At 41.3% G+C, this 27,334-nt stretch overlaps 1 protein-coding gene across 2 annotated transcripts in view; it reads right to left on the bottom strand.

Annotated features, from left to right (window-relative positions):
* Positions 1 to 27,334, bottom strand: part of PDGFD (platelet derived growth factor D) — a 214,778-nt gene that overhangs the window by 10,833 nt on the left and 176,611 nt on the right. For both annotated transcript variants that reach the window (XM_081154798.1, XM_081154797.1), the window contains exons 4-6: positions 18,316 to 18,378; positions 13,379 to 13,577; positions 940 to 1,154 (exon numbers count right to left, since the gene is read on the bottom strand). In XM_081154798.1, coding sequence (XP_081010924.1) covers positions 940 to 1,154; positions 13,379 to 13,577; positions 18,316 to 18,378 — 477 coding nt within the window. The remainder of the gene's footprint in view (positions 1 to 939; positions 1,155 to 13,378; positions 13,578 to 18,315; positions 18,379 to 27,334) is intronic.

Raw genomic sequence — 27,334 nt, 5'->3', positions numbered from 1 at the left:
GCATTTAGCTGGACAAGTTCAGCACAGCTGTAATTTCAGCTCCGGGCCATCCCCCTGGCGGGGTGCCCTTGTGCAGGGAACAACCTAAACCACCATAGGCAACGGCCCTGTCTTCCAGCAGCCCGTGGACGGCGTGCCCTGTCTTCCAGCAGCCCGTGGACGGCGTGCCCTGTCTTCCAGCAGCCCGTGGAGGACCTGCCCTGTCTTCCAGCAGCCCGTGGACGGCCTGCCCTGTCTCCTAGCAGCCCGTGGACGGCGTGCCCTGTCTTCCAGCAGCCCGTGGACGGCGTGCCCTGTCTCCTAGCAGCCCGTGGACGGCCTGCCCTGTCTTCCAGCAGCCCGTGGACGGCGTGCCCTGTCTCCTAGCAGCCCGTGGACGGCGTGCCCTGTCTCCTAGCAGCCCGTGGAGGACCTGCCCTGTCTCCTAGCAGCCCGTGGACGGCGTGCCCTGTCTTCCAGCAGCCCGTGGACGGCGTGCCCTGTCTTCCAGCAGCCCGTGGACGGCGTGCCCTGTCTTCCAGCAGCCCGTGGACGGCGTGCCCTGTCTTCCAGCAGCCCGTGGACGGCGTGCCCTGTCTTCCAGCAGCCCGTGGACGGCGTGCCCTGTCTTCCAGCAGCCCGTGGACGGCCTGCCCTGTCTTCCAGCAGCCCGTGGACGGCCTGCCCTGTCTTCCAGCAGCCCGTGGACGGCGTGCCCTGTCTTCCAGCAGCCCGTGGACGGCCTGCCCTGTCTTCCAGCAGCCCGTGGACGGCCTGCCCTGTCTTCTAGCAGCCCGTGGACGGCGTGCCCTGTCTTCCAGCAGCCCGTGGACGGCGTGCCCTGTCTTCTAGCAGCCTGTGGACGGCATGCCCCGTCTTCTAGCAGCCGGTGGACGGATGCCCTTTGCAGCTGAAACTGCTAGACGCGGCCCTGAAACAAAGGCGCTGGAGAACACCTACCTCGTGATACTTTTTCACAGTCTTCCCTGAGGCGCACTTGCAGGACTTCCAGTTGGCGGTCCCACAGCCACAGTTGCCTCCGCAGCGCTGCACGAGCAGGCAACGTGGGAAGAAGACCACGCCGGTCAGCTTCAGCTCCTCTCGTAGGTTCACCGAGTAGTTTCTGGGGGTGCAGCTGTAACGCTTGACGTCGTCATTGAGCCTGTCCAGGTCAACTGGAAGAAGCACACACTGTGAGCAAGTGCCCAGCCCTAAGCAAAGCGCTGCGCGGGGAGGGCAATCTGAGCATGCCTTTGGCGTCTCAGTTACCACCCCCAACGCCAGACGCGGACAGTCTAGTTTTCCTTTTGACCATCTCTGCCCTTAAAAAAAATCAACAACAAAGAAAAACCAAAGTCCTCAAAAATTTGTCTAAGTCTATACATTGGCTCAAATTTACTTGTATATTTTTTTTAAAAAAATTATATTTATTGTTGAAAGTATTACAGATCTAAGTCCCTTCCCCCCCAGGACTTCACCGGAATATTGTCTGTATCCATGGGTTATGCATATATGCATATAAGCTCTTTGGTTAATCTCTATCTCCCCCCCAACCCGCCTTCTGTCTGAGATTCGTCAGTCTGTCCCATGGTTCTATGTCTCTGTTCATCATTTTATTTTGTTCATTAGATTCCACATATGAGTGAGATCATGTGACACTTGTCTTTCTCTGCCTGGCTTACTTCGCTTAGCCTAATACTCTCCAAGTCCCTCCATGCTGTCTCAAAGGGTAAGAGATCCTTGTACCTTGTTTTAATGCATAAACAATGTTCTGAGGTTAAAAAAAAAAAAAAAAGAAATGATCAGCAATTTAAAATAATTGTCTTTATCTTAAAAATTGCTTCTTGAGTCTGAATAAATCCTGACTCTAAGCTGTTACTTAAATATAATTTGAATTATATCAGGGACAGTCATTCTAATATATTAAACTGGCAATGAAATTTTAGAAGTAAGTGTGAGAAAGGGGTTTTAGCTTATTTCAACTCAAAGGTCAACCAAAACGTCAAAGGAAATGGCATTTTTTGGATTGTGAATATGGTGCATATTTGTGCATTGGGTCCTAGACGGTATATAGCTGAGTGGTCAAACTACTAGCCTTCATATGATGGCTATGCCTCCTTCTCGTTAGAAGTTCCTTAACTTCCTCATCTATAAAATGTAAATATTATAACTACCCATTTCACAGCAATAGCTGAAGGATTGACTCTAGTGTGCATGGCACTCAATGATGTTTATTATTATTCATTTTGATTTTTCCTGAATATTTTCCTTTTAAAGTCAAATGGTCAAAAATGAAAAGAAAAAAAAATTCAGGCCTTTCTTCTCTATTTCTTTTTTTTGGCCATTACTCTAAATACATGACTGTCCAGGTGGTATGGTTACTGGGACTTCTGTGAATGAAGAGGGTCACCATACATTTTTAAATTTTAGTCCTAGATATATATAGGAATTATGTTTACATTATTATATTATATAAATTACATTTTAGTTAGTGGCCTCAAAATCCCTCATCCATCCACTTGACATGCAAATCCTCTAGCAGGTAAGCACACCCATGACTATGTTCTCAGAAGAAAGCCTCTTGTCTGCGAGGGTTCCACACCACTTCCGAGTGCACTTCCCTGTCACCAGAGAGGCTACTACAGGAGGGATCCCACAAACGTCAGGCAGGTATCATCAGGCTGACCCTGGACTCCAGTCCCAACAAGTCTTAGTTGTAAACCCCAACTGCTTGGGGTAGAATTCAAAGGCTAAGGATGCTGTCTGTAGACTGCACCCAAGGGGAACCAAAAGAAGGCACTAGTGTAGGTGAAGATCCCACTTAACCCCATGAAGTCAGCTGAAGGGCTGGCCAGATGGTCACATAGCCCCTTGAATAAAGAATTAAATGGGAATTGGATTGGTGCCCTGGCCTGAGTGCCTTTTATATGTGCAACTATGCTTTGATTCTTCAAGGGCAGGGGATTTCTCCCCAGCTCTTATATGCTGAGCCCGAGACACAGTGGGGGCTGAATAAATGCTAAATAATTACTGTGCATAATTTATTGCTGTGTTTTTCTTCCTTTGTAAAGACGTCATAAGTTTAGCTATAATCAATCCAGATTTAAATTGAATGAACTCTGTCTTGGGAAAGGAACCATTTTATTGCTGCTAAGGCCCTGCAAATAACTGCAGGCAAAGCAGGAAGGATTACACAAATGGATTAAGAAGTGCGGCAATCATCCATTACAAGTGTCACCCTGAGATAAATCCTGATGCTGGCCTGTGCATTACCGGGCCTGTGGACAGGGCTGATGCAGAGGCCAAATCTGCAGCTTGTGATAATGGGAGTATATTTTGTCGAGCATCGCAGAGGAAAGAGGTACAATTAGCAAGAAGAGCTGTGACGTGAGGAAGGCGGGGAGGTATAGGGAGGAGGTACCAGCACTGAGTTTCCCTTTAGCTCAGCCCTCTGCTGGGCACCTTACACATATGACGTTTCCTTGTTCCCCCCAATTCGAGGTGGGTATCACATACCCAAAGTGAATAAGTAGTAATTGGGAAAACTGGAACTAAAACCCTTTTCCCTTTTTCTCTACAGTCTTTGCCACAGCAAGCAGAATGGGAGAATGACAGGTGCCCAACAGCCGGAGGAAGGACACCCCACCCCATGCTGTATCAAGCTTTTCTGTGGGCTGTTGTACTAGGACTGGGGTGGCGAATGGCTATATACATATTTCCAGAATATATCCCAGCCCGATTTCCCTACAGGGATATATCTGGATCCCAAAGTGCCAGCACCAAACCAGAATAAGGGATGTAGGTCTTACCTGCCTTAAAACACAACTCTGCTCTTTGTATACGTTTCCTGACTACACTGATCACTTCCCTTTCCAATAGGCCACGAGCAGATTTACCATGCTCTTGGTTTCATGCATCAGCTCCCTGATGTGACTAAGAACTGAGGCCCAGGGTGACTGCTGCAGAATCCAGCTGCCTGTTTATCAGGGGATGGAAACCACCGAGGCGCTCAATTTAGAACTAGAACTAAAAGGTTCTTCTAACTGGATGCAAATAATTTCAAAGCAAGGCTGCAGACTCTCTGCAGGGGATATTGAGTTTCCAGTCAAGGGAGACTGATTAGCAGAGCAGCAGAGCAGGGAACCAGAGCAGGGGCTGAGAGGCAATTAAGACATCAGGTGGTACTTAGGTGGGAAGGGGTCTCTGGCACGAGCCTGCTGGGAGGGAGGGAGGCCAAGAGGTACAAATCCAGGAGGAAGGCTGCTCTTTCCTTTCCTGCTTCATTCTCCATGGCAGAATATCATAGGGCAGCGAGGATGTTCCAAATTTAATTAAAAGGCCCATTAATTTCATGTAATTTCCCTAGTTCATCCAGGTGTACATAATGTTATAATTCTTTTGCTGTCCTTTGGAATTTGAGTCTTTTTGCCTTTTCCTGGCTCTTCGACATCAGTTAAGTTTTTTGGGCTGTGAGCTCACAGTCTGTTGGAAAGGCTGAGAAGGTTTCACTGTCCTCAAGGGTTTCCTCTCGACACATTAATCCAATGTGGGGCCTTGCACAGTGCAGGGGGGCACACTTCTATCCGCAGCCCTGATCCCAAAGCACAGCCCAGTCACAGAAGCTCCCGGGGCTACGATGAGGGTTCCGGGCTTTGAGCACTGGGGTAGGAATGTGCAAAGCGGCAGCATATTGGAGAAGGCACACCCTTGTTCAGTTTCTAACCCAGGAAGGGCTCGGTGTGGGAGAAAGGAGAGCCAGCCTGATGTGTTTGATCCTGGCCATCTACACACCTAAGTACCAGGTACCATGAAAAGCTCTGCACATGTATGATGTCATGAAATCCCCCAAAATGCTATGAAGTACATGCCATTATTGCCCTTATTTTTACAGTTGAAGAAATTGAACTTTTAGAAGGTTGAGAACAAAAATTATCCAAAGCCACACAGTCAGTGGTAGAGCCAGAGTTTGAATCCAGGCTTTTTCATGCCTCTTGCACCCATGAGCCTCAGTCTGAAGGTTTCAAGGAGGGTGCAAAGAGCAGCTTCCACGAGCCATGTTGGAGCCGTCCCCTTAGAGGACACTCAGTGTCCGAATGACTGGCTTCCTAGGTGTGCTGATAGGCACTGGGCTATGATTTTCAAGATGTTATCAATTACATATACCCAAGCATGTATTACTGTGCACACATATCCATCTATCAGATTCTACTGGAAAAGTACACCATGTTTGGGCTAATAAACCAGGCAAATGTAAGAGAGCCTATTTTTTTATTTGATATTGAGCGATATAATGCGTTTCATCTTTTTTCACGTGAACTCAGGGGACTCTTGTCTATTCATGACTGTCATTTTGTTTTATCATTTTCTTTCTTTTCTTTTCTTTCTCTCTCTCCCTCTCTCTCTCGGTAATCCTTACTTGAGGATATTTCTTCCACTGAATTTGAGAGAGGGAGAGAGAGAGAGAGAGAGAGACATCAATGTGAGAGAGCCACATCGATCGGTTGCCTCCTGCATGTGCCTGGACCAGGCCCAGAATCGAATCTACAACCCTGCTACATGCCCTTGACTAGGAATCAAACTCAAGACCTTTCTGTGCCCGGGCCTATGCTCTAACTAACCGCTGAACCACACCGGCCAGTGCTTATCATTTTCTTTATTTAGATGCTTTTCTTCCACTAAACCATAAGATTCTAGGAAACAGAGTTAATCATCTTTCTATCCCTCCTCTCCTAGTGCTCTGCTCCTCGTGTCATTTAAGTCCACCTCTTCTAAAACCATTTGGTTTCAACAATTAGAAGCAGGGCACTGCTGAAAGAAATACAACATCTTTGTAGTTTAAGCACATAGGCCATTTTAGAATATTTGAAATAACCAATTAAATCCACTAAAATCTGAAGTCACTATGTACCCCTGGACAAGTGTTTCCAATTTTCTTTAAATATCTATTTTTTGTGACTCTGAATGAAAACCTAGAAAATTATAATCAAGATTACAGAAAATCTTGGCCTACTAAGCAACCCAGATTTTCTTTGCAAGGAATAGGTGCTCAATAACTACTGTCTGAATAAATGAAACTACTGATGGTGTTAGGTTAGGATCGAGAAACAGGGTTCTAGAACTATGATGCATAAAGATGACTGTGCTAAGCCCCAGGGAATCTAAAAGTAGTGCCACACAAAGTAGAGGATGGCATCAGAAGTCTGGCTCCTAAAGCTGCTCAGGAATATGCCCTTTGCCAAATGGAAAATAATGTCACAATCTGTCATGTAAAGTGCTAAAATTTTGACTTTGATGTTACAACACTATATTTATGGTGCTTTGGGTGAGGGTGGGAGGTAAAGGGAATATATAAATAATTGTAGTATTTTTATGTCAAGCAACTAGGGGATCTCAGCCTTTTTCAAGGTTCATAAATTCCCCAGGAGGAGTCTTCATCTTTATGGATATTACGACCTCACTGTAATTTTCCAATTCCCTTTTCTATAAATTAGCACATCATTGTGAAAACTATTTTCACATTTCAACCCCAATTGAGAAGTGCAAGTAAATTTGGAAAGAACAATTATTTTATAACGTTTAATGAGGGAATATCAAGATACTTTAAACTTAAAATCCTGAATCCCATTTCATTTGGTGGTTTAATTTCTAAAGAATGAAAACATCTACCACTTGCGTTTATAGAAATCAACCTAAATCACATAAAAAAGTTCCCAATCAGACAATTCTTAATTTTCAGGGTTTAAAAACATCCTTAAGCAATGAGTAAGTGGAAATTTATTGAATACCTACTATATGCCTGGGGCTGTGTGAGCCGCTTTCACAAACTCCAGTATCACTGAATTTTCATAACTCACCTTAGAGACTAGAGACTACTACCCCATTGGATAGTGGAAACTGAGATGCAGATAAGTGACTTATCTAAAGTCACTAGACATATAATGAGCACTTGACAAACCTGTGCAGAAAAGTGAATGGATGAGTGAATGCATGAATATCTGCAAGGTACTGAATTAAGCATGAAAGCAGCTCACACCGCCATAAGGTGATTCTCTGAACTCTAGGAACTCAGGACCTGGGGGGATGTACAAAGTACATCTATGAAATGAAAAGAGAAAAGAGGTCAGGAGATGGAAAGAATCAATGAGACCTTAAAGATCCCTCCTTCTCTCATTCACTACATGGTGAGTCTCTGAACTTTAAGCACCGTTGAGTTTCCCACAGCATGGGATTTGCAGCCAACAAACCCAGTAATGTCGTGGTTCTCTACACTTTGTGGCTGTCCCAGAAAGTGTCTGAATTTGTTTATTTTACCAGGTAAAATGAGAATAAGAATACTCTCCTGCCAAGGACCACCTATTTTATGATTTCATTTACATGAAATGTGCAGAAAAGGCAAATTTATACAGAAACTAGATTGGTGGGTGTCTAGGGTTGGGAGGGTGGGGGAGTTAAGGAGTAACTGCTGATGTGTATGGGTTTTCTTTTTAGGGTAGTGAAAATATTCTAAAATTGATTGTGATAATTGATGCACAGCTGTGGATATACAAAAACTACTGAAGTACACACTTTAAATGGGTAAATTGTATGTGAGTTATATTTCAAAAAGCCAATTTAAAAAAGCCAAAAAAGCCAAAACGTTTCATGCGCACGCTCTCATAGACACGTGCAACACAGTAAAGAACACTATGGTTTTTAGTAATGCCTTCTGGAAAACAGAGTGAGTGGGGAATCTGGAGACTTATAAATCATATGGATCATAAACAGTGCCTACAGCATAAAAAGGGAAGATTTGTAAAAGAAACATCCAGCGACCAAGATGGTGCCAGAATGTTTCTGGGTAAACAGTGTCATAGAAAAGTTTAGTACTTGGCGATCGTTCTGTAAACTTTTAATGAGTGTACTGATTATACGGATACTTAAATCTTGCAATATTTGTATACTCTGTAGGAGGTTCTCCAGATTACTGAGGATTATCTAGAGCCTCCCAGGGAAGAGAGCATAGGAGTCCACAGAAGTATCTTGCTTCTGTGCAGACTTTTGAATTCAAGTAATAATAGTAGCTATCATTTACTGAGGGTCCACTAGGTGTTATATACTCTGCTGTTATTAATCCTAACACAGCTTTGCAAAGTGGTTATAATTTTTTTTTTTAAATTTTATTTTTGTTTAAAATATTACAGATGTCCATAAGTGGTTATAATTAAATTGCAGATCTCATGATCTACAAGTGACTTCTTCAAGGCCTTGCGTTTTAGGATTAGACTTAGAATGTTATCCCAAGTTTACAAAGCTACGAAGTCCATGCTCTTTCCACGATAGCACTCTTTCTTTTACTCGACTTCTATCAAATTTGTGGTAAACAATTTTAATATTCATAAGGAAAGCTTTTACTTGGTGCATGCCACATGATTCAGGAAACTCGATGAAGCTAACCCTCATTCAACACGAGAAATTAGAAAAAGAAATCCAGGCTGATTTAACGTGCCCAGTACCTCTCTTTGTTTGACATACAGATAGTTACAGGAGAACCTCAAGACCGACTTCTCTGATTCATCACTAGTGTCAGCCAAGGGGGTTTTGCAAATTCTTACCCAGATCTCCAATTGGCAGATAAAGTTACAAGCATTGGACTTGTGGTGGCATCAGCTTGTTTCTAAAATATGTTCATGTCTTAGTACACTCTGAAATTACTCACCACATTCTACATCACTATTGAAATCTTGTATCTTCTTGGTTAGCATGCAGGGGCATGGCACAGAAACAGCTGTAAATGACTAATTTAAAAATAAAAGATATTCTGACCTAAGAGAACTCAGGGCCATTTCAAACATTTTGGTACACAACACATTTATTTCAGATAATCCTCAGTTTCTTATGCCAGTTATTTACCTGTAAATAGTTTGCAAATTAAAGAGTCGAGTGTTTTAGATTTTAGAGAGAAATCATATCATTGGTATTAGATATTTGGAAATGGGTTGATAACTGTCTCAGAGTTACAACATCTAACCATTTAGAATTTGTAAAAATTATATATTTCAAACTCCATCGTTTGGAATCAACTACTACCAATATATTTGCTCCACTCAATATTAAAATACTGATTTTTAAAAAGAGGAGTGCATGAGGATTTTTGCATTTGCATCAAAAGATGGCAACTCCCTTTTAAAGCATAATTATAGTTCAGAACTACTAATATGGACTGCCTCAATAATTGTCTTCATATTTTTATCACAACACTTAAACTGTGAAACAGTCTTCCCTCTTGCTATGATACATGTTGGATTTTTCTATGCTAAACACGCTATCATTCTGGAAAGTCAAGTCCTTCTGGAATAAGTAAAAGAACAGATCTCACATTGTTAATCTCTATAAATTGCTTCTCAAGTAATGCCCAGTCTAGTAGAGGTAAGGCCGATCATTTAATTTAGAAATGTCAAATTTCATGCTATGACCTTGAATATATAAACACTGCCCGTAACTTTAAAGGTATGTGTTTTAAAGCAATCACAGAATAGTTTCAGTTAAGCTTCAGTGGTTATGCAATGAGTCTGAGGGTAATTGCATAGCTTGTAGAACATCTATATGATTTTTTACTTATTAGGTGCAAATCTCTGGTAATATTATCATTGATAGAGTAAGTAAATGAAACTTGAACTTGAAAAAAAAATATAAAAAGTTCTGAGCAGCTTTGAGGTTGAAAGCATGTGGTTGAGCCTGGCCAGCATGGCTCAGTGGTAGAGCATCAACCCAAGAATCAAGAGGGAGGTCACAGTTCAATTCCTGTGACACAGGCCTGGGCTTTGGGCTCGATCCCCGGTAGGGGGTGTGCAGGAGGCAGCCGATCAATGACTCTCCCTCATCATTGATGTTTCTCTCTCTCTCTCCCTCTCCCTTCCTCTCTCTGAAATCAATAAAAACATTAAAAAAAGAAGAAAACATGTGGTTGAAATTATTGGCAAAGATTGGGTTTTGGAACTACAGTTATCTACAGATTTCAATGATCCAGACTACCCTTTTCTCCATTACCCCCTAGAAAACAGAAAGTTAAACATATTAACTTGTAATATTGTCTTCAGTCCAGAAGTTCTTACAGACAAGTTGGAGCTTATCTATTACCTGTGAATTTTTAAAAAGTAGATCTTATGTGCTGAGTTTCTGGCTTCAATACTTGACAATGTTATCTGTCTCTTTTCTCTCCTTTTCCTCCCCAAACTTTTACTGTTCTCTTTCTTCCCATTTTCAACTTTCTTCTTAAAGAGACCCCAAAACTCACGTCACCTAATCTTCCTTCAAATAAACAACAGAAGCACAGCATAACTTTTAATTCTGAATATTAACTGTTTCTACCTCATTCATAAGTTCTTCACCCAGTGTTGGTGTTTCATTTTAGAGTTTATAAAACTCTGTATTTGATCCTTTAACAGTGAAGGGTTATCTTAGAATCTTGCTCTTTGACATCAAGAAAAACGCCACTTTTGATCAGTCTGGGCAAATCAGAAGAATGGATGTTCGATAGATATTCATAAATGATGTTTGCTTCTGTACAACAGCATTAAAAATTATCATTCTGATCATAGGAAACCTTTTCATGGACCTTGTAAAGTTCACATTTTATTTGACACCTAATGGTGTCACCAATAGATAATGGGCCTCCATAACTATTTTTCTGTTTTCACTCTTTATTTACTGCTCCCTTTCTTATTCATCAGGATACAAAGCATGCATTTGTATTTTTAAGTTCTAAATGCCGAAACTAGCCGCTGAGATATTAAACCTGGCTTCCTTTGCTTCTGTGATACATGCAGGTGGTTCGGCATCAGCGGAACGATAAACAATTAAATCAGCACATTTATACCAGTGCAGAGGCTGTGGTGACTTGCCAGTGTTAAATGAAACGTACAGATCTGCCTCGGGACCATTTTAAACAAGAGATTAAGAAATGGAATCTAAGCCAACCGGGGAGAGAAATGTTTACTCTGTCAGAAAAAAGTAGAACGTTACCTTGAATGCTCTTACAAGGCTAACCTTGAATGCTCGTGCAAGGTTACTTCCGTAACCAAAGGCATTATTTTTTTAAATCCTCACCTAACGATATGTTTATTAATTTTAGAGAGAGAGGAAGGGGGATGGGGGAAAGAGAGAAAAACACTCATGAGCCTCGAGGAGGGATGGAGCCCACAACCTCGATATGTGCCCTGACCGAAAATCGAACCTGCAACCATTTTGGTGTATGAGCCAGCATCCCAATCAACTGAGCCACCAGGCCGGGCAAAGGCATTCTTAATAAAGCTCTACTCCTCAATCTACGGGATGGGTTTCTGTAAACTTTAGAAATATCCTAGTGTGGGATTATTAATGTTGTCAATTCCACAAACATTAATTGAGCATCTAAAATGTGTCAGACACTGTACCAAGTGCTGGAGATACAGGATGAACAATCTCTGAAACAGTGGCTCTCTACCTTGGCTGCCTCTAATGATCAATCTCAATCTTGCAGGAGCCATAAAATAACATCCACACTCCTTCCAGCGCCACCCTCAGAGGCTCTGAGCAGTGTGTCTGAGATGGGACCAGGCATCTGTAGTTTTCTAAAGCTCCCAGGTGATTTAATATAAAGCCAGAGCTGATAGCCTTAAGTTGTAGTATCTCATATTCTCTTTAAGGCACAATAACAATGCAGTAGGAGGACACGTCCATGCTGTGGTTTTCCAAGTACTCTGAACTTTGTTTTGGGGTGGCAGAGTTCACAGGGAGAGGACAAGAAAGGCTTTACCCAGGAAGCGATGCAAACATATTTCAGGACTCTAAGCAGCTGTAGCTGGCTAACGTTTCTTAAACAAGAACTATGTGCCAGGCTCTCTTACTGGCACTACTGACAATTCCTGGAAGTAGGTGTTATCATATATGTGTCACCAATGAGAAAACTGAGGCTCAGGGGTGTTCAATGACTTGCTACAAATCACAAGACTTGCAAATAGCAGGGTTAGGATGTAAACCCAGACATCCTGCCTCAAACTTGAAATAATTTCTGGGGGAAAAGGAATGAATTTAGGTAACTTTTAAATTATAATATTTAAAAAAAAAAGAAAGGTTCCAAGAAGGACTGTCCCTTGAATAGCTGTAGTGATTAAGATATTTAATAATAGAGTCATTAAATCATTTTATCATTTCTTTGTACAATGCCATTTAAAATAGGGTTTCTTGGGTTTTCAAAACATTGAGTATTTTCCTTTCCTTTAAGTTCACCTAATAGAGACCCAAAGACAGCAATGCCTTACAGAAAAGCAATTTCTCCTTTGAGTTTAATCTAATCTGAGGCCTGGGGAGATTCAGTTTGAGAATTACAGTGAAATGCATATAGAATAAATATCTCTATAAGGTTAGGGCCACCAGTGACTCTCTTGTACCTCCTAAAAGTATGCTTTGTAGGTATGTAAGATTATCACCTAAACCATAAGCAGCAGACTCAGGCAGGAGTCAACTAATGAGTCATTTTGGTCCAAATGTTCTAATAGGTTGTGCTTACCAACAGGAACATTATCTTTTAAAGCAGCCCTGGTTCAGTTCTTAAAAGTACTCTTGATATCACAAAGTATAGGAAACAAGCTATGTTTTAGCTAAATGCCTTCACATCTATGATGCAAGCCAGCCTTATAAGACTTTAGAGAAAATTTCAATGAGTTTAAGTATTATTGTTTTAACTTGTGTTTTCTCAGCCTGAATGCTCCTTTCTTCTCCCCTCATTACACTTTTTTGAATCTTCCCACTGAATGGGTGCCCTTGCACATCCTATGAAGTACCTAGGACACCAAGCACATGGTAGGTCCTCAAAAGTTTTGTGGAATGGACATTGAATGAGTAAAGTTGAAATCTACAAAGTTTTGACCATTGCTTTATCAGGAGCCTCTCCGCCAACACTGAGTCCTGTGCTAAATTAATATTCATCAGAGAGGCAAGAGAGATTATTACGGAGGCTCTGCCATTGCCGGCAAGAGACCATAATTCCCATTTTTTCTCCATAGCTAACTAACTGCACAGGCTTTGGCAAATTATTTACTTCCCTTGACTTTGGTTGTCTTCACTGTTTACAGTGGGGCTAATAATGCCTTATTTGCCTAGAAATACAAAGCTCATTCGAATAATTTTATAAGGTCTTCTCTAGCTCCAAACTGTGACAGATCTTTGACTGAATCAAACCTTTCTTAGTCCCATACAAGCAACACAGTTTGGGGAAAACAGAGAAGTTCATATCAAGGTGCTATGAAAAAGATATGTGAAAGGGGCTGACAATAATTATCTGATTTGAGTGATTAGATATGTTGCATTGCTAATCTTTAAGTATTATTACAGTTAATACTCCTGTCTGCTTATGAAGAACCTCCATTGCTCTATCTCTTACCTTTTGACTTCCTGTCATGGTATGACCGGCCTCGATGATGAGGGGTGTCCAGATACAGATTCTCAAGGTCTTCTTGCCAGGATTCGGGACTGAAGTGCTTGAGCAGATCTTCCACCGTATCAAACTGTGCAATTGTTTTGTCCAGAGCATCCGCAGTGAGAGTGGAGTCCGTTACTGATGAAGAGTGATAGGAGACCCCCTAAGAGTGACATACAGCTCAGTGTACTCAGAAAAAGCCCATTGCTGTGAAATACAATAGTCATACAACTACATGGAAAGAACATAAACAAGATGGTCATTATAAGACATCATGTGCGTAAATATCAGGCTACAGTACTAGTTCTAAACAAGCACAATTAATGGGTAAATGGTAGTCATTTACTTTTTGGCAAGTCCATACCAGGCAGATTATAAAACTTTCATTTCATCTGCATTATAATCATTAAAAAAGACACGGGCTAGATGGAAATGTTAAAATTAAGTCATCCAATTTCTTGGTTCAGTGTCCCACATCCATATCCATATCAACAACTAATGGTGAGCAAATGACTTTTGAACTCCTTCCATGCAAGTTTTGCATATTTGTCCCACTCTCCCATGTTTAGCCTCTATGTCACCTCTTTACAGGTCACCTAACATTGCAGGTGTTGTGTGAGCAGAGTTTGAATCTGCTCAGGAGACATCTTCTTACAATTTGGCACTTGAACCAGCTTATTTACTGTCAACAAGGATAATTAGCCACAAAACTGTCTCTCTTGACTTAAGAGTGGAAGATCACTTGGGAAACCTATGTATTTTGTTTGAAGTGCTGTAGCTCGCTAGTGATCCTAGGTGCCATTAACACATCGTCAGGAATACTGTTTAAATGGGGAATGCAGCATCATTGAGAGTCTGGAAGGGATTATGTATTTTGCCGTGGAATATATCCCCACGTAAATTTCCAAGTGCTCACTTCACTAACCCTTGTACAATCTGGAGGTAAATGAGCCATGATTCAAACATCTCTGTAAAAATTCATGACCCATTAACAAGGAAATAGAGAGCACGCGGTCTCAAATGGTTCCTAAATGTCTTTAAAGAGACTGCCAAACAAATAAGAGCCCCCCAAGGGCAAATATCTCCTATTACTACAGGAAAATGAAAATTAATGAAAACTTGTGTTCCTGAAACTTAACTGCAGTTTCCTATTGAGAAATAATATGTGTCATAGAGGCCCAGGCAGCAAAGCCCACATTTATATTCTCAGTCTCAGGTAATGTTTTCTCTTTTAAACCAATCAAGGGCCAAAGGTCTATAAGCAATTCTGATAGCTTTGTAATTAAACCTAGTTATGAATAACTGGAAGGGAGCAAAGGGAAGGCCAAATATTATAGACATCTATTTGTGCAGTTTTGCCAGGACGCTGCAGTTTAAAACTCCCCAGGCCTATTCCCAGCAGATCCCTGGGGGAAGGTACTGGACGGGGGAAGAACAGATCGGTGCCCGGTAAAGTCTGGGTGACATAGGGAAGGTACTTGCCTGTCAGTCTCACCTGGAACAGGTAACTGGCTAGAGGAGGCATGGCCACTGCAAGGGTGGGAAGATTTAAGATATTTAATCTCCTAACCAAAGCAGTTCATTCTCTTGCTTTCTGGTGCTCTTGGGACTCTTGTTGCAGGGGATGTGCTCTCCTGGCTCCCCTGCATTCGCCCACATGGCCTACAACCATGTGGACCCCACACAATGGACTGATGGACTGCAACTAGCCTAATGCTAAATCAGGCCCAGCTCCACCATGGAACATAAACTCTGGACACTGGCTTTGCTTCTAGCCCTGCTGAATCCCCAGCTGCACCTCTTCCAGGACTGGATTAAGGGAAATAGGACTTTGGAAACCCAAGGATGTAATTCCACACAAATAAAGCGTTCTGCCACATCTCATCCTTCCGTGGGGGCCTCGGAAGTGCTTGTTCCAGCGGTACCCCAAGAAACCCACTCCCACTAGGAACAGAGAAAGGCCATCATCTATGCATTGCTCCATAACAATTCGATGATCACTGGCTCTGATAGAATAGTCCCTCTTTAGCAAAACTAAGTGTGTAAAAGCATTACCTACTATCAGTGTGCAGTTTTCAAATAAGCCCTGTAGGGGAAAGTGAGTGGGGTGGGAAAAATGGGGCTTGGAGAGCAGGATAGGAGACATGAGATAGATGGGTGAAGGTGTCAGGCCAGCTGCTTACACTAGGGGTGTGTGTGTGTGTGTGTGTGTGTGTGTTTCTGGTATAAGCTGAACCCTGACTGAAGTCTCTCATTTCTATCTTTCATGTTCCTCTTGGCATCAAATGCTAGAGGTGGATAATTCTTAGATTCAGTGCCAGAATTCCAAATTCCCATTCAAAGCCTGGAGAAGCAATTGGCTGTCTATCTGGTTCATAGTCACCAGATGATTTACAATTAGCCTTGCATCACAATGATATGGGTCCAAATCCAAAAAATCAAAATAAGCTGGCCAGTGTTAGGTGCATGGGCAACATATAAAAGCTTTGGAATTAAAATGCTTCCCTGAGTTTTTAAAATAAAAGCAGGGAAATCACATCCATGAAGCCATTTCCACACAAACAAAAGCTCTTTACAATGGCTCTGGGGAACTCCCTGCAAGGCTCAAGGCAAGGCATTTCCGAGGGTTGCTTCCCACTGTGCCTGGAATGTAAGGTGTGCCCTGCTAAGTCCTCAAGAGAAAGCTATGGAGGGGTTCTTAGTCCAAGGGGGAGAGGGAAATGTAATCTATTTTAACATTAGTCTGAAGAGCAAACCCAAACCACAGATAAAATATAAAATAGCCCTTATGTGTGAGCTTTACTGCAGTTTTCAAGTGTTCACTTGGGACAACTGACAGAAACTCGGATGATGGTAAAGAAAATGCTTATGAGTGAATAGAGGACCTAAGAAACCCATGAGAACATTTTTGTTTCTGAGGTAATTATTTAAAATCTATTTTTGAGAGAAAGAACTATTTGGGTGTGACTCCTTCAACTGCACTGCACATTTTGATCTCATTCTGGTTTTGTTACCTATTTACAAAAACAAATTCTAAACCTAACTGAATTACCTTAAAATGGTAATTTGTAAACAAAATAAAATAAAATAAATGCTCTGAGGACTGTAAACCTCTTTCAACAAAAACAAAGTATGGCCCTAGTAGGTTTGGGTCAGTGGTTAGAGAGTCAGCCCATGGACTGAAGGGTCCCAGGTTCAATTCCCAGTCAGGGGCACGTACCTCGGTTGCAGGCTAGATCCCCGACCTGGGTTGGGGCACCTGCAGGAGGCAATCAATTGATGTGTCTCTCTCACATTGATGTTTCTCTCTCTTTCACTCTCTCTCTCCCTCTTCCTTCCACTCTCTCGGAAAAGCAATGGAAAAAATATCCTCTGGTGAGGTTTAAAAAACAAAAAACAAAGTATGGTTTGTACGGAAGTCAATGGTAGGTCCAAAGGCCCTTGCTCCTACTCCAGAAGGTTCTTGAAAAACCGAATGCCAATGGAAGAAGCCATGTCTCTCTGGTCTTCCTAGAGGACTAATCAGAGCCTGGACTCGGAACTCAACCCGAAGACTTTCCAGTGGATCTGGACTCAAGGCTGAGCTTCCACAGGTATTCCAAATGGACCAGATGATCCCTCTCTTTTAGAGGATCTGGATTACCCTGAATTAGCTATGGGCCCTTTAAGCTTGTAATTACTGTACTTTGGGCAGGACTGGGTAGACAACTTCAGCTGTCACCTCTAAGACGCCTGAGAAGCTGGAGGATCGCTTGACAGAATGCCACATGAGGTCCAGTTGCAAAGGCTGCCTCTGGCATCTACCTTGAGCTGTCAGCCTCAGGCTGCTAACTGACTGAGCCTCCAGCCTAGCCTCCCAGCTCCGAGGTCTTGCCTGCCTGATTTTTGTCTTCACCTGCCTGCCAAGGATTGCTTACACTTAGCTGGATTCAGAGCGTGCATTCTGGAGTGACAGAACCAAAGCAAACGTCCTCACTATCACTATCAGAGGCCTCGCTGATCTCTGGCTCCGATCGTGTTGTTCTAGTCCAGCAGCCACACCAGGTGAATGAAATCCTTACAGAATCCGTAGCTGAGGAAGCCCTGCCATGTGAGGCAATTTAAAAAAATCTCCCAGAGAGCAAAAGGTAGCATATCACTTTTGGGGGAGAAAAATCAACTCCATTGATTCAGCCACACCAATCCACTTTAGAACCATGGACAGACAAGCTTTCTCCATGCTCCCGACCTTTCAATGAACAGCTGCGTTTATTGTCTTGCATTTTATTGCTATACAAGTGCTACCCATAGAATTGGTGAAAACAAGGTCTGTTCTTTCTGTACAAAGTAGATAAGTAGACAGAATACTAAGAAATGACTAAATTTGGAGAAAAAATAGGGGCATGAACCATTTTATAGTTGCAGGGTGAGTTATGTTTTATTTCCAAGTCAAATAGAACACATGCCTGCTTTGCACTTAAGTTATCTTACTGTAAACATTGGAATTTTTCAGGTCTGGAAAGATCCTTGAAAATGCAAAGGTTAACAGCTTCCTCTGGAATATTCAAAAACACTTTCAAAATTCCCCACTTGAGCTTGGGCCATGGACCAGTTTGAGACATTTGATGTGTCTGCACAGTCCTTTCGTTGGAATGTTCTGCTTTGAAACTGATAAATACTTAAGCCATTGTCTATTCTGTGTTCCCATAATGAGCACTGGCATTTCCTGTAAACTTTCTGAAAGAGGGGAAAAGGGCATCCGACATAGCCCACTGTAACCTACATGAAAGAGGAGGCGTGATGCTTCAGATCTGGCCTGTGGTCAAGCCATACATCCCTAATGTCGTTGATGTCATTCTGGGTTGACCTTAGCTATCCATCAGTTTTTTCCCCCACTGGCAACAGAAAAATAAATTACTTACTGAGACAGAGCTTGTGACTGACTCCCAGTTGGTCTCTGAGGCTGCTGCGGGTTGGAAATCTTCCTGGAAGGCAAAGAAACGTCCATGTGAGTCAATCATTCCTCCATTCAATTCATTACATGCACAGTTTCAACATCTCAGCCATCTGAATCTTCTTCCAACTAAATAACAACAGGAACAGGGGCTACGTTCCAGCTGAACAGGCCGCCGTGTGTCTTAAGCTCCGCTCCTCAAGAACTCCTCTCATTCCAGACATGGACAACTGCATTCACATTTACTTATAGGCACTGGTGAAATGCAAAATGTGCGAACAGGAGTTCAGATTTTAACTCAGCCATCTACTGGCTGTGTGACCTCAGGTAATCTACTTAACCTCTCCAGTCCTTCTCTTCCTCATCTGTAAAAGGCTTGGATGGGGAGCTTAAATTACAGGGTTGTTTTGAGAATTGACTCCATTAATTAAGTAATTATAACTAGCACTTAATAAAGTACTCAAAGAGCAATACTAATTATCATCAGTATTAATATTTATTTGGTTTGACCAGCCTGCTGAGCTAGTCTACAATATCAGTGATCTTTTCAAAGATAAATTAACTGACAAAGGGCTATTTCTGACTCTATCAAATGTCAGGGAAGAATGGAAGGGCAGAAAATAACTGTGGGAACAACAAAGTACTGGGTAGTACTTGAGGAAAGAAAGTAAAGGGTAGACCTGAGAAAGTTATTTATCTCAGAGAAACCATAAAGGACATGTGATAGCAGTGGACCACAGAGAAAGAAACTTCTCTTAAGAGGCAAACTTCTCTTCACTTGGTACGTGACTTTCATGGAAATTACTCCAGCACTGGTAAATTTAAAAACACAATGGGAAGGAAAGCTGATTCTACCATTTTTACATGTTGCACATGGTTTCTCGATCCTGCCAACACAAATTACCTTGGTTCATTTCCTTCAGCCTGCCCAGGGAGTAGGAGGTATTGCTGAGAACAGCTCAGCCACTCAAATATGTCAACTTATTTACTCCAGTATACTCACTCAGTGAGAGCTAAGTGTCAGGACTAAATTTTATTCACGTTTTGAGGAGCTGAAATACATTTGTTAATTGCTCATGATGAGACTGCCTTATATGTAAACGTCTTGTGATGGAGAAAATTTTAGTTGTTTACCAAGAGAGAACTGAGCCCAGTGTGGGGTTGAAGGAATGAACATCTACTGGAAAGTATCTAGACATCGTTATTCTAATCTCAACCTCTTAGAAGATGGGGAAGGGAGAGAAAATGTGGTCTCTGCACTCTGCAAGATAGATTGCATGTGAAAAGGATGTGTGCAAGTAAATGAAGGTCAGGATTTATATGAGTCTTTTAAGCAGATGAGCAGGTGAAGATGGGTAAGAGAGCCAATGAGGACTCCATGTCTTGAGGAGCCTGTTGGTAGGAAGACATATGCTGGACAAGACAGACATGAGCAATCCTCAGATCACACAATTTTCATTTTTACTCATTGACTCAGTATTTGTCAGTCACCTACTGTGGATACATTCTAAGCTGAGGGTAGAATTGCAGGGAAATAAGAGACTATCTCTACCCTCAAAGAGTGAAAAATGTAAACACATAAATAAACAGGTGCAATAAACTCATGAGGGTGCTCTGATATCAGACTAGTCAGAATACCATGGAAGGTGGTAGAAAATTCCACCTGGAGAGGAAGTGGGCTTGGAAAAATTTCACATTAGAAGGTGACTCTTGAGCTGAGCCTTGTAGACTCAGATAAGTAGATAAGTAAGTAGATGGTTATTTGCAAGAAAGGTGGGGTACAAGACTCAGTCAAAAAGAGCGATATCAGGACATTATGAGGAAAATAAACAGAAAATGAAGCAAGCTCCTGGGGAAAGTTAGTGAGTCATGTTGGACATAGGGTGTTTGAGGTGCCTCTGCATTACCCAGGTAGAGATCTTTAGGAGGCCATTTGCTCTATGAGAGTGGACCTCATGTTAGACTTGCACCTGAGATTGTAGAGTTAGGAATCATCATCACAACAATGGCAATTAAAGCAAGTAATGGATTATGGCAACCACATGTAAAAATCAGAGAGGACCAATCCTAAAATCTTGAAACTGGAACTTTAGAATTCTCTAGTCCAGTCTCTTCATTTTAATGATTAGAAAACCAATTCTCAGAGAGATAGATGGTGTGCTCTGTATCATGTAGCCAACTCTGGTGAAGCCAGGGCCATCAGGGCTCATTTCTGAGTAAAAACCCTGCAGTCATGTTTCACATCATCACAGCTGGCTTGGATGAAACAGTGTCTAAAAGAGGAGCTAACGGAAAAGCAGGAAAGACATAAAGCAGAATACTGGCGGGAGGTCTTATGATGATATCCTTCAAAGTATTCTTAATTATTTAGATTTTGGGTGTATGCTTACTATGTTCTGTGACTTCAGTTTGCTGCATTTTCTTTTTTAAAAATTGTGTTTTTATTGTTTTTAGAGAGAGAGGAAAGAAGCGAGATGGAGGGAGAGAAACATGGATGAGAGAGAAGCGTCATCAATGAGCTGCCTCCTCCATGCCCCCCACTGGGGATCGAGCCCGCCACCCGGGCATGTGCCCTGACTGGCATCGAACCGGGGATCTCTCGGTTCACGGGTCAATGCTCAACCACTGAGACACACTGGTGGGGCTCACTTCATTTTCTTGCACAGACACATGATAAAAATATTCTGTGAAGCATTTTACATACAAAGGGCCTTTCCTGCACATGCACCCAGATAAATGTTACACAAAGAACTTTCAGCTCCTTCACTGTCTCGACTACAGGTTTCCAGTCAGACATTTTAACAGGAACAAATGATAAAGACTTTCACTAAAATCCAGATAAAATGTAGATTTATCATTTTTTAGCAACAGGGATATTAGGCATTTAAAAGAAACCAAGCTTTTTATGTTATTTCAAAATTTGTCATTATTTATAATGACATTTAAAATGAACTTATAAAAGAAAACCATATCCCCTTTAAGAAGAAAACACAGAACCTCCAAATTTTAGCCCTGGAAGGAGAATCTTGTCGTGGGAAGAAACACAGCAATTTCGCCTTCTAAATCTATCCCTAATATGATCCTTTCTCATCTCTTCCACAACAACCTCCCAAGCCCAAGGTACCAGCAATTCTCCCAGTTACTGTTAACTCTCTCCGTGCTTCTCCTCTTTCCCTAGAGTTCACGTTCTTTCTACAGGACAACCAGAACGACCTCCACCCCACTTTATTAGAAATCATTGACATATAACATTGTATATGTTTAAGGTGTATATTATGATAATTTGATACATGTATATATTGTTAAATGATTAATTACCAAAATAAGTTAATACATCCATCACTTCACATAACTACAATTGTGTGTCTGTGTGAGTGTGGTGAGAACATTTAAGATCTAGTCTCTCAGCAACTTTCACATATATAATACAGCATTAACTATAGTCACCATGCTGCACATCGGATTCCCAGAATATATTCATCTTATAACTGGAAGTACATACCCTTTAACCAACATCTCCCAATGTCCTCCGCTCCCCAGCTCCTGCTGGCAACCATGAATTTGGCTTAAGTGTCTGGCTTATTTCACTTAGCAAAATGCCCTTAAGGTCCATCCATGTGGTTACAAGTGGCAGGATTTCCTTCTTTCACATGGTTGAATGATATCACATTTCCTCTACACATTCATATAAACATGGGAGTGCAGAGATCGCTTAGAAATAGTGATTTTCTTTCTTTGGGATATATACCCAGAAGTGGGATTGCTGATCATTTGGTAGTTCTATTTTTAATTTTTTGAGGAACCTCTATGCTCCAATTTCTCTGATTTCTCGTGTACATTCAGGGATGCTGTTCATCTACCCGTAGTAGTTTATAGCCAGAGTCCATTCTGATAGGTCAGTGCCTATGTCCCACTGTTTGTTACATATTTTTAATAGCATCCTGAGTAGACATCTTTTTCAAGCTCCACACTCATGGAAAACAAATTCTTTCTTTGTGGGTTCTCTTAGCAAAAGAGTGCCCTCAGCCTCACTTAAGAGAAGCTAAAATAGAATGAACAGTGAATAATCATTTAACATGTATCAAAAACAATCCAGCTTAAAAAATGCATTTCTGTTCTTTGTTACAGTAAATTCAGAAAAATTCTTTAAAAGCAATGTCCCATTCTTCTGAGGAGAGATAACTATTTCCAAGAGATAACTAGTTCCAAAAGTCAGTAAAAATTCAGCCCTTGATTTCCTTACCTCCTGCTCATGAACTATAATGACAGTCTGTTCCATCCCAAAAGAAAAGAGCTGATATATTGGTGACTTTGTTCCCACGGTCCATGCAGGGAAGCTCTGCACTTTGGTGCTGACTGTCTAGGGGTCTAACGCTCTCCCTTGAGAGATGAGCAAACTGAAGCTCAGAGGGCCACGTGGAATGCCCAGGATCCCCAAACTGATTATTACTGGACAGGACTAGAACCCAATAAACTATTGTGCATCTGTTAGTTATAAGTTCTTCCCAACCCATCAAATAATGATATATATCATTCTATAATGCACTCAAAGTGTGGAAGAGATATTTCTAAGCATAAATGCAAAAGTCAAAAACATAGAAATTGTTACACCTCACATACACAAAATGTTGTACAAATCCAAAAAATACCAAAACCAAAATTGAAAGCATAATGCCAAACTAGCAAATACACTTGTAACAGATATAACAGTTAGCATCCTTTTTTTTTTTTTTTACAATTAAAAAAAATGTTTTTATTTATTTCAGAGAAAAGAAGGGAGAGGGAGAGAGAGATAGAAACATCAATGATGAGAGAGAATCTTTGATCAGCTGCATGGGCCGATGCTCAACCACTAAGCCATGTCGGCCAGGCAACAGTTAGCATCCTTAAAATAAAATGGACTCATAAATCAAAAGTTCATACAGAGTATATTCCACATCACATAATTTTGCTGGAAAAATGTGCAGATATCTAATTGAAACAAGACTAAAAATATATTCTCACAAATATTGACACTGTTGGCAATGAATGATGATTTTTAGTATTTTCTTCTTTTTTTCTACTGTGAAAATTAATAAAGGAGATCTCACCAAGAAGGGCCTGTAGGGGGAACTCTCATGCCCTACCACTCATCCCTGCTTGTCCCAAATAGAAAGAGAAGTGCTGTGCATCTCCAACAGGAAGGTGTTTTCCACTTTACAGTACTACAGGGGGGGAGATGAAGATTTTCTCCTTCCATGGCAAAGAGAGACTGTCACAGCCCACTTAATGAAAAGTCACCACAATTCAAACTCCCAGTTATCTTCAATGGACTCTCTGTTTACAACAGCTCTTTTCAACTTCACCTTTCTGCTATAAAAGAACATTCCTTTCATTTGTTCTCTGGACTTGCCTATGGTTTTTGCCAGAGCTTGCGTATCCTGAATTGTAATTCTCTGCTGTTCCTGAATAAACCTATTTTTGCTGGTAAAATAACAAATCTTATTTTTATTTATTTTAATTTTTATTTTTTAAAAATATATCTTTATTGATTCCAGAGAGAGGAAAGGAGAGGGAGAGAGAGAGATAGAAACATCAATGATGAGAGAGTCATTGGTGGAGCCCGCAACCCGGGCATGTGCCCTGACCGGGAATCGAACCCCGATTGCCTGGATCCTAGGTCGACGCTCAACCGCTGAGCCATGCCCAACTGGGCACAAATCTCATTTTTAAAGTCAACACTATATATATATTCTAAAATTTTCATAATAATCATCTAATTTTAATAAGAAATAATGAACTTCTGAAGCAACAATGGAAAAGAAAAACGTATTGATGTGTGTGAACATTTACCCCTAAAGCCTTATATGTTATATCATTATATGGAATGGTGTTACCCATGTATTCTCTCATGGAAAAGAAAAACCTTGGTATGGAAATGCTTTTCACCAATCACTAAATGGAAAACTATCTAAAGATATGATATAAGGATTCTAGAATGATCACATTTGGCTCTACCTGAAACATGGATAATGCAGCACAACTTTTTAAATTCTTAAAAATTTATTCATTGATTTTAGAGAGAGAGAAAGGAAAGGAGAGAGTTGGGGAGAGAGAGAGAGTGAGAGAGAGGGAGGGAGGGAGAGAGAAACGTCAATTTGTTGTTTCACTTATTTATACATTCATTGATTGATTTCTATATGTGCCCTGACTGGGATCGAACCCACAATCTTGGTATATTAGGACAATGCTCTAACCAATGGAACTACCCAGCCAGGGCACAGCACAACTTTTGATGTCTTTAAAAACATCCAGCCCAGCTGGGCGTGGCTCAGCGGTTGAGCATCAACCTAGGATCCAGGTGATCGGGGTTCGATTCCTGGTCAGGGCACATGCCCGGGTTGCGGGCTCGGTCTCCAGTCCGGGACCTTCAGGAGGCAGCTGATCAATGACTCTCTCTCGTCATTGATGTTTCTATCTCCCTCTCCCTCTCCTTTCCTCTCTCTGAAATCAATAAAGATATATTTAAAAAAAAAAAAAATCCATGAAAATATGTGGTCAGCCATCAGCTCAGTGCCAGACAGGCATTTGTGTGACCCTGAGGGCAGTTTACTCACAGGCTGAAAGCAAATATAGTGGGGGATAAAAGCACACTACAGATAATGACTATTTTGAACAATACTCTTTGTTATTAGAGATTAAGATATGAATGGGATTTCCATTTTCAGAAAGAATATCTCCAGACAGCCCTCCTTGCCACCAGTCCCCCTGAGCCCATCTCAGAGCACAGGTGATATATTACAAGCTAGTAAGTGGAAAATGCACTCATTCCTCCACCAAGGGTGGTCTGCATGCGCTTAATCGCTGAGTGTCTGCAGCGGATGCCCAAACAAAAGCCTCTCCTGTCCTTTGATAGCGGAGCTGGGGACACTTGCCTTTTGAGTCTTTGGAGACAGCTGTTGCCAGGCTAATATTCCAAGCATTAGAGGTGATTAGTTGTACCACCTGTTCCCAGACCTCAGGGAGAATGGCTGTTCACTTTTATCCTAGGCGATTATGCCGTATGTGAGTAGATGAGCCATAAACTGTTCATTGCTCACAGGCCTGTATTCCACCATCTCTTAAAACTTACACGGTTACTTGAGTTTTTAAAAAGCTTTCAACCAAAACAATCGAACATACTAAGGATAGCTTATTTGGGGAAAGTTTTAAAAGACATTTGTCAGAGTATTTTCCTTAATTTTGAAAAAAAAATTTCTTCTGTTTGCTGTTCCATAGTCATTTCTCAGAGAAAAATATAAAGAAATTCTCTCCTAATTGTACCCGTGCTTCTTGACTGAGCTAATGCTTTTTGAAATGCATAAGAAACATAGAGGGGATTTGTCAAAGTTCATAAAACAATAACAAGCAAATGCACTATCAACGTTTTTTCTTTCAGTGAATTCTTCATGTGCTCATGACACTCGGTTGTGTTCATGATTAACGGAGGGAAACTCAAATAATGCTAAACTCAGAGGCCTGTGTCCTAGGATCACTCCTTGGAGGAGATCCTTTAGAGCAAAGACTTTTGATACTTTTAATACATGGATTTCTGGAATGCTGTACAAGAAATGTACATAAAATAATAATATACGAATGTTCTAATGTCTATAGGAAAAGAATAACAGAGAAATTGAAAACCCTTAGGATCAATCAAACTCTGTGACCCAACCAAACCTTTATAAGTGTATTTCATTACATGATCATCATCAAATCAGCTCTTTTTCAAATAATAGGGGAATGACCTCGGCTGGAGACCAGCTTTTATTGGCAACAACATTTAATACAAGGATATTAAGAGTTCAAGAATCAATAATTAACAAGAATCAAAGAGCATCTTTCAAAGTTAGAGAATTTGCCTGTGAAATTTAATAACATATTCTTAAAGCTATAAGAAGCCCTGAACATGAATCATCTATTATTGGAAGCATAATTTTAATAAAATAACTACATCTTTATAACAAATAGCCTCATGAATAAGACATACCTTCAGATTTCCACTGGTTGAAGAGTTAATTTTACAACATTTTCATTGATCATTATGGACAATAAAGTACAATTTTTTAATTGAGAACTTCTAGGATTCTTCAAATAATCATGTAATTTTGATGCTAATGTAAAAATATTTTTTAAAAGTTCATTTGAGTTCTTATGAGACAAGAAACTTTTTATACTTGTGAGTTTCAGATTTCTTCAGATAGACAGAACTTAGTCTGGGAAGCTGTTCCCAATAGGATAAGCAAAGATCAGAGCAAACCCCAGGCCAATGGGTAAAGAAGAAAGTTCCTCCAGTGAGCAGAGAAGAGGTTCTCAGCTGGGAGGATGTCATGCGAGCCGTGCCTGAGAGCTGGAGAGAGGCAAGGGGTGTTTGCAGGTAGAGAGAGGGGGCTACTCAAGTTGAAGGGTGAGCAGCCTGCAATTACTGCTTGTGCACTAAGACTCGAGGAAAACAGAGTGATCCTGGAGAGGAGAGGCGGGTGGTCAAGAAGGCTGATGAAAGCCAGTGTTTACCAAACAAGGACGCCTTGGCAAAGAGCTGCACAGAAAACTGCAAACTGCAACGTACAACTTTCCTAATAGCTTTCACTGGGTTTGATACAGACCAAATGATAAATGAATATTTAATTTACATCTCCAAAAATACTACCAGAAGTGTCTCTACAATGTGCTGTTGAAAAGCTAGGTGCTGCCTGGCCGGGCGTGGCTCAGTGGCTGAGCATCTACCTATGAGCCAGGAGGTCACGGTTCCATTCCTGGTTTTTGGGCTCAATCCCCGGCGGGGGGGGGGGGGGGGGGGGAGGCAGCTGATCAATGACTCTCACTCATCATTGATGTGTTTTTCTCTCTCTCTCTCCCTTCCTCTCTCTGAAATCAATAAAAACATATAAAAAATTTAACAAAGAAAATTAAAGCCAGGTTGCAGATTTAAAGTCTGTGAATGGCTCCTGTAAACACAATCAAGTTTAGTA

Source organism: Miniopterus schreibersii (genome assembly GCF_964146895.1).
Source record: "Miniopterus schreibersii genome assembly, chromosome: 12".
Lineage (NCBI taxonomy): Eukaryota > Metazoa > Chordata > Mammalia > Chiroptera > Miniopteridae > Miniopterus > Miniopterus schreibersii.
This window is presented reverse-complemented; position numbering and strand designations above follow the sequence as displayed.